Below are 8,249 nucleotides of genomic sequence, written 5' to 3' on the forward strand. Positions count from 1 at the left end.
CATAGGATTTTGGGGAGGATTACAGGTGCGAACAGAGCTAAAGTGCTTAGGCTATCATATGGCACATAGCAGACCCGCAAAAAAAAAAAAAGGCTGTTGTTACTCTCTACTGGCATCAGTGTCCACGGAGAAAAGATGTATGAGGAATGAGCCCATTTCTAGAAGCGATGCCCTCTGTTTACTCTTCAAGGTAAACTGAGACCCCAGACTATAGATTTCAGTGATCAGTAACATTTCCAAAGAATTGGGGTTGGGGACTCAGTTTAGGAAAAAGATCACAACTACTATCTACCATTGCCCTCTTTCAGGAAAGAAAGGACATCAGTACCCAAAAGAACATCATCTCAAAAGATAGAGAGTTCTCGGGAAATGACAGTTGGCATACTTGAAACTAACATAATTGTCATGGCTACATTGTATTTTTTATTTTTCTTTTTTCTTTTCTTCTTTCCTTCTGGATCACCACCCATCTGCAGATCAGCACTGGGAAATGCTGATCTCAGGGTCGTTTCAACCTCCAGCCACCAACTAAGAGAAGGAGGAGAAATTGTAGCCCTGAGTCTTAAAAGGGGACCAGGAAGCAGAGCTGAGTGTCTCCGTGTTTCTCCAACAATAAGAGCAAAGTGCTGAGGAAACTCTGTGACAGAGCCAAGAGCTTCCTTCTCACAGAGCAATTTCAGAACTCAAACACACACCCACACAGCAAGGCAGGACGCTGTGTTTCCAAGAGCAGCGAATCAGGATTCCAAGTGCTAGAAGTGTCCGGAGGAGCTGCTCCCTGCCGTGTGTAATACAGACACCCTTGGAGCAGTTCCCTTTGCCATTGCGAAGTCTGTGACAGCTGAAGCTAAGAAAATGCGGTGACAAACAGGTCCTGTCAGGACACTGGGCGGCTTCCTAGCCAAGTGACGAACTGCAGGAGACTGGGGGGAATTTAAATCCAGCCCAGCTGCCCTCCAGGAGAGTGACTAATCTCAACACTTAAGGACAAGCCCCAGACCAGCAGTCACTCAGACACAGGGGACGGTCTCCCTGCACGCAGATGGCACCCAAGCGTCTCACCTTGGGGCTTCTCCTGGAGAGACGGACCTGTCCCTGTTCCCTGGCAGGAGGCAGCCACCTGACCAGCCCCCTGGTGGCATTCATGTTCCTGCCCCTCCCTTACTCCTTTCACTGTATCTTTCCATCTGCCTCTTGAACTTGTTTTCGCTTGAGGCAGCTGAGAGGTGCGAGGCTCCTGAAACCCACCGAGGGTCCTTGCAGCTGCTATGAGTCTTGTCTGATCCATCATGATTCCCTGGTTTGACCAGTGTTTGAAAATCATAACACCACTTAAAAGTGCTTAATAGAGAAAATCTCTGAGATGACACACATCAACCTGACCTCTTACTTCTTACTCCCGCAATGTTTCAAACACACGACACAGCCTTCCTGTTCAGCATCCTTTCTGGCGACCAGCCCTTGGAAGGAAACAGTTGGCCCCAACTTAAGTCTGCTCTTAATGCCAGCGTGGAAGTCGTTAAGGTGACAAAGATGGACAGAACAGGCACTTCCTCTCCAGGCAGGAGGAGGATGGGGGAGGCGCTGGCACTGTTGTCAGTGGCAGGGCTAGAAAGGGCTCTCTGGAGAAAATGAGCTGGACAGAGGCTTGGAGGCGGGACTCTACATCTTTGCTTTTTATCTGAACTGACAGTGGAAACTTATCACTGGGTCCTCCTCTTTTACAAACTAGAAAGGTGCTTTCATTCCCATTGGCCTGTTCTACAACATTCTGAGACAATGAAAACTGTGCCCTTAACTGGGCTGTGGCCTCCATGTTGGATACACATGTTGGGAAAAGCAAGGGGCTTTCTGAGCAAGTAGAGGGTGTTTAATTATTATTAGAACTGTGTAGACCTTTAGGGTCAGAAAGGCTGAATGCTTATTTTTGCCATGTGCTAGGCCCAAGTTTGTTCATTCTAAAAATACTTTATGGGCTCTATTTACTAAACCATATACTTATCACCAGGGGCTGGGGATAAGGGAAAAAATAAAACAAAATTGTTGAGTCCATCTCCATAGGATACTGTCATGATGGGATGCTAAGTGTACACACAGGAGAGGTAGCTACCCCAGACTGTCCAAGGAAGGTCTGGAGTCCTGGGATTCTTTGCAAAGGAGGTGATACTAGCCTTCGCCTTAAAGGAGGAGGGAGAGGAAGTAAGGACGGGTGGGGTGTGGGGTTAAGAATAGTGTGTGCAAGGAGGTTGTTCTAGAAAGCAGTAAGAACATGTGCAAAGGCACAGAGGCATGAAGTCATGGTACATTCCAGGGAACTGTGGGCAATACAGAATGGCTGGAGGCCAGGAAGGCTGAAGAGAGAGGCAGGGGCCAGATTAGGTATTACCTTGTACGCCATGCTCAAAGCAATGGGAGCCTTTATAGAATTCCACTATCTCTGAGAAGTATTTATCATTTGCGATCTACAACATCCCCAATGTGTAAAACCTAAGCAATTTTAAAATCTAGCAACCCTGCTTTACAAGGGGAAAGAGGCCCTGAGTGGTGAATTGGTTTCTAAGATGGATATCTATTTGCAATTTAAATTTGATGCTAGGAACAGTTGGGCTTGGAGCAAGTCAGTTAAACACCAGACTTTCTTTCTGTCCTATTTTATCCTCCAATCATGTTTATACTTGAGTGAAGTACATGAGGACTGGGACGAAGAATGGGCTTTAAAAAAATGTTGCATGGTCTTGTGCAGATATGTGTGTTTCTTACAGAGCTCCTGGACTGCAATGCCCAAGGTCATTGCCTTTCACATCCACCTGGACTCATCCACTAAAAGGTGCACCTCACCTCATTCTCAGCTGATGGCAGTAGTTGCCAGCTCACGGATCTGAGGGTCAGAGCTAGCCCTTCCTTGTCTATTACCTTCCCAGACAGTGTCTGATGATTGGGGTGCACCAGGACCCTGACCATGGTGTACTGGACGGTGTCAGTTCTGACCAGTCAGATGTCCATTCTAACAGGTCAGTGCCCGAGAGGGACCAGTTGTTAAGCATCTTTACTATCAACTAGTCCAGGTTCCTGGATGCCCAATCATATGGTGTGTAGAAGTGAGGAAGGCACATTCAACTGACATCAGAATCAGGGTTGCAATGGAACGGGAGTTTTCTCTCCTTCAGAAGCTTTAGCCCAAGGCCCCACCTATAAGTCTGGGATGCTCAGGCCCATGGCCAGTGAGCTTGTCTGGCAAACCAGCGTATAGCATCACACTGAACTTTGACTGGGCCAGAGGGGCATTTTGGGGTGACGAGCCCCGAGTCCTTCTCCAATCCTCATTACTCACCTTCCCTCCTTCTAAACCGCTGAGGGCAGGGGAGCGGGTAACTACTAAGTCAGACCAGGCTCTTAGGAAAGCTGAGCCTTTGGAAGAATTCGGGGGGATGAGTTAGGAAGGCTAGTTCTGAGACCTATTATGTAATGTTACTGCAGGAGGCAAAGAATTCAGAGGACAGGGCAGTCTAGCACGGCAATCAAGACAGGGGGTTTGGCTTCTCATAGAATTAGGGTCATTTGCTTTATCACAAGCAAGTTATACAACCTCTCTGAGCCTCACTTTCCTCACTGATGAACTAAAGATAGCCATCCTACCTAGCTTCAAGAGGTTTGGTGAGGACTGAGTGAGCTAGTGCTTTAAAGCAGTAAGCACAGTGTCTGGCACTGTTTGTCCTCAACAAATAGTAGCTTTTGGTGCCACTAGTAGGTGACCATTGGGTTGCCAGGAGGATGACTTGTGTTAGTGTCTATAAAGCACTTGGAATAGCTCTCGGTTCATAGCAAGCACTCAATAAATAAATGAATGTTAATGACCACCATCATCTTCATCTTCACCATTGCCATGATTTCTGTTATTACTAGCTACATCCTCTTTAACAAGAGTTCTGTAACTGTTTTATGATTAGAGACCTCATTTGGGGCCTAGGGCATTGGGTTATAAGTGAGGAGACCTGTGCAGGCTTGCCGTGTCCCTAACCAGCCAGGGTGTGATCTTGGATAAGAGATGTTACTTCTCAGGGTCAAATTTATCTAACTGTAAAAAGAGAGGAGGTTTCTTAGGGGGAGCCCTGCACTCCTTTCCCATCCTAAGACTCTGTGAGTATCAGCCTTCCCTAAGGATGCTGTGTATGCCCATCACTGGGCCAGACCCCAGAAAGATATTTATCCAGTAGATGTTTACTGAATGCCTTCTGTGTGTCAGGTTCTGAGGGCACCACGGTGAGCAAGACAGCCATGCCCACAACTCTCTCTTGAAGGTTACACTCAAGACTAAAGCCCAGGGGATCATCAGAAAAAGAGTTTTAGCTTAAGACTTGGTCCAACTGACTCTAAATTTGAGGTGCTGCATGAGTTGATGGGGGCTGTTTTACCAAAGCTCCACCCAATCTCTGATTTAGAATTTCAATTCACTCTTTGAATGCTTTGAAGAGCATTTTACTTTTTTTTTTTTTTCTCATTCAGCCCCAGGGAGGCATTTCCCCAAGCAAGCAAGTTAGAAATGGAACTTTGAAAATCATCAGTTAGGAAGAGACGTGTCTCTAGAGAAATAGCCCCTGGAAGAAAACCCCTGCCCTTCATAACCCGTTATATGATTCCTTGGGCAGAACAAAACTTCTGAGATTACCACATCAAAAGCCTTATTTTGTAATAAAAGGAATCAAGAGTTTAGCAAAAATATATCTCAGTTTTGTTCCTCTAGACGATGCACATGAAATTGTCTTTCCTCTTTTACTTCTCATTTGTTAATCCTTGGAAAATTTACTTCAAGAAGAGATTTTTCCTTCTTTCCTTCCTTCCTTCCTTCCTAACAGATCACAGGGTGCCACCATTGCCTTCCAGAAACAGCCATCCTTTCACAGAATTGTCTTCTCCCAGGGAGTGGTACTGGAAGGTAATTTGTAATCTTCCCTAGCACAGGTCAATATCAAGTTGGGGAAGGGTGGGCAGGGCTGGTGCAATAGTACCATGGCCTGGAGTGTGATCCCAGGTCTTCCGGAAAGGCAAAGCATAGGGTGAGGAAGATAAGAGTCCTGCTCCTGGCACCCCTCACTGGCCACTGTGCTAGGGCACTGAGCCCCTGCTGGCTGCTCAAAGTTGGGATGCTTCCAAGGATTAAATAAGTGACTGAGCTTGAAACTTGGCTTGAAAAACAGATATAGGGGGCTGCGGGGATTCTGGTCCTCTTCTTCATGTCCCTCTTCCCCCAGTTATGGCAAATCCCAGATGAGTTAACAGTGTGTGGGGAAGACTGGGGGGTGGGACTGGAGGAGGGGCTGTGGGAGAGGGGTCTCAGGCCTGGGTCAGGACTGGTCAAGTCAGGGGTCAGCCTGAGGACAGGGGCACCAGAAGGGGGGATAATGTCACACAAGATGACACAAAATTGTTAGACAATTTTCCCCTGTGTGGGCCCAAGCAGGACCCCCCCACCAATGAAACACATCCATAGCACAAGAGCCCTGGGATTTAAATATATATGTAAATGCCCTTCTTAGCTCAGGCCTTGCAGCTTATTTCTGGATACCATTAGAACAACCTAACGTGGGGAGTAGGGGCTTTACAACACACTTGGCAGGGAAGCGCAGCATTCTGTGCAAAGTGATTTCCTGATTGCATTTTAAAACTTAAAAGTCACTGGCCTATAGAAGAAATTCGGTAAAAGTTAAGTGTACGGACAAGCGAGGGATGCCTGAATGGGTGCAGCTCTTACGTTTTCATAGCAGAACAGTGGGCAGCTGCTGGTCCTTCCCTCACATGTCAAGGTCAGCAAGTGGTCTGGGCCAGGCAGAGCCCACATCTGGGAGAAGAGTGTGGGAGTCGATAGGAAGGCCCTCCCCACCGCGTCCTCCAACAACACCTCAAGACTTGTCTTGCCTGATTTCCTTTCCGATCCACGTTTTTGAGGCGAACAGCTCCAGCACGTAGCGCTTCTCTATCTCCGCGTGGGAGCATGTCGTGTATTAACTGAACACTATCTGTGAAAGTTTTCCGAGCTCTTGGGGAAACCGAAAATGAGGAGGAGGAAGAGGCAGAGAAACGTTCGGTACTTGAAGAGCCCTGGAGTTCACAGAAGGAATTCTGGGGTGGCCAAGATGGGAAGGGGCAAGGAGAAAGAAAAGGAGAGAGCAGGTAGTGGCGCCTGCCCCAGGTTTGAGTCCTTAGGGCCTTGGCATCCTGGACCAGGACTGGCATTTCCCTTTTGAGGGATCTGTCAGCTGAGAGCCCTCAACTAGCGCTGATAGTGAATGAAATAACAGATGGGACAAAGGAGGGGAGCACGCGGTGCGGGACTAGCCCCACGGAGGAGGGGACTTTCTGCCCACTCTGCGACCTCACTCTCTCTCTGTCCAGGGCCAGGAGGCTCTCCAAAGGGCCCCTCAGAACCCTGGCTGCCCACTCCACCCACCTGCCTACAGCGGGTTGGAGGATCTTTGTAGCGCCGAAGCGGAGAGGGACCGGCCCAGGGGCGGGGCGCGACTCTCAGCCTCCAGGACCCACAGCAGGTGCGTCCCGCGCCGCAAGCGCGCACTCTTGGAAGTCCAGCGGCAGGGCAGGGGCTCGCGGTCACCCCGCTCCCCCCGGAGAGATCGGGAGAAAAGCGAGGGCTAGACCGCGTGCCTGGGCACCTTCCTCCCCGGCCCCCGAAGACGAGCGGGCAGTGGTACAGACTTTCCCGAAAGGTCTCCATTGCCGCGCTGCAAGCGCACAGGAACCCGGGGGGCACAGGGGGAGCCGCGGAATTAGCTGAGCGTCCAAAGCCAGGTGAGGGTGGGGAAGGGACCTCAGCTAACCCCCGCGCGCTCCGCCTCTAGCGGTGTCAGCCCACACCCCTGTGCTGGGCTCCCGGGCCGGCGGGAGGCGCGTGTGCGTGTCTGTAGGTACTGGGGACACTCGCCTTCCCGGGAGCCCGTGAAGAGCCCCCGCCCTCCGCCCCGGCCCGGGGATCCCCTCCCCCAGCACAGAGATCCCCGCGCGCCCCCTGCCCACTTTGCTCAGGCGAGAAAGCGGCCGAGCAGGAGACAAAGAAACTCCTGCCTCCTCCACTCTCGGCCCCTCCGCCCGCCCCAGACACTCCCGGGCGCCCTCCCTCGACCCCGGCGACAACGCGTGCGGACATGCAGAGGAAGGGAGGCAGGGTGGGCGCGGACCAGCTGGAGGCTGTCAGTGCTCCCTGCCCGGGGACTCCCAGTGGCAGCCGCGCCCCCGCCCTCCGCCCCCCAAACAGTCCCGGGCTCCCGGCACAGCCACCCCCGGCCAAAATCATCCCCCGGCTCTCCAGCGGAGCGACAGGGGGGCGCGGCGCACACAAAGCGGGCGTGAGGGAGGATGCGGAGTACCAGGGTGGTAAGAGATCCCGCCAGGGCTCGGCACGGGCCCAGGCGCAGCTATTTACCCGATTTCTTCTTCGATCTCCGAGATGTCTGCGAAGATGAGGAAGACCACTAGCAGCGTGAGCGCAGCCAGCATCCAGCTCCGGAACTGCAGCTGCATGGTGGGTTCGCGCCCACCGGGACCCGCGCGGGCCGGCGCGAGGAGCTGGGGCTGGAGGGCGCAGCGGCAGGCGCCGGAGCCTCCGCGCGCGGCGCCCAGCGGGGCAGACACCCTGCGCTCCGGGCGAGTCCGGGCCGGCGGCGGCGGCGGCGGCGGCGGCGACAGCGGCAGACAAGGGTTTCTCAGGCGCGGCGAGCCGGCTCGCTCCCTCTCAGCTCCCGTCCGCCCCTCCTCTCTACTCCCTCCCCTCCCTTCCCCCGCCCCGCGCGGGGCTCCGCGCGCAGTTTGACAGCTTCGCTCAGCTCCTCTGCCCTCCTCCTCCCACCCCAGTCAACTCCAGGGTCCAGCCTCCCGCCTTTGCTTCTCCCGCCTGGCTTCTTTCAGCTCCCGAGGGCGCTGGGATGTGGCCGGAGCCTGCCACTCCCCGCTTAAGGAGGCTGGGCTCGGGGCACCGGGTGCGTCCGCGTACAGAGCTGAGCCCAGGGAAGAGCGCGCACCGCCCGGCGTACCCCGCCGGCTGGCAAACGCCCTCCCTCGCTCGCTCTTTGTCCAGCGCCCTCGGTTTCTCACAAAGTTTTCCCGACACAAAGACCAACACCTGGGGACAGCCCCCAGCGCGCGGCGAGGAGGCCGTTTCAGCCAGGTAGATGTTTCAGCAGTTGACGAATTAGGAGGGGTGGTGGAGGAAGAGGAGGGGAGAAGAAATATCCAGGACAGGC

At 52.8% G+C, this 8,249-nt stretch overlaps 1 protein-coding gene across 1 annotated transcript in view; it reads right to left on the reverse strand.

The window, feature by feature from the left end:
• The window catches only part of ST8SIA2 (ST8 alpha-N-acetyl-neuraminide alpha-2,8-sialyltransferase 2), a 61,700-nt gene extending 54,158 nt beyond the window's left edge, over window positions 1–7,542 (reverse strand). The window contains exon 1 of the mRNA XM_067030712.1: window positions 7,433–7,542. Coding sequence (XP_066886813.1) covers window positions 7,433–7,530 — 98 coding nt within the window. The 5' untranslated portion in view covers window positions 7,531–7,542. The remainder of the gene's footprint in view (window positions 1–7,432) is intronic.
• Between the last annotated feature and the right edge of the window lie 707 nt (window positions 7,543–8,249).

This window comes from Kogia breviceps, chromosome 3, assembly GCF_026419965.1.
Source record: "Kogia breviceps isolate mKogBre1 chromosome 3, mKogBre1 haplotype 1, whole genome shotgun sequence".
NCBI classification, from domain to species: domain Eukaryota; kingdom Metazoa; phylum Chordata; class Mammalia; order Artiodactyla; family Physeteridae; genus Kogia; species Kogia breviceps.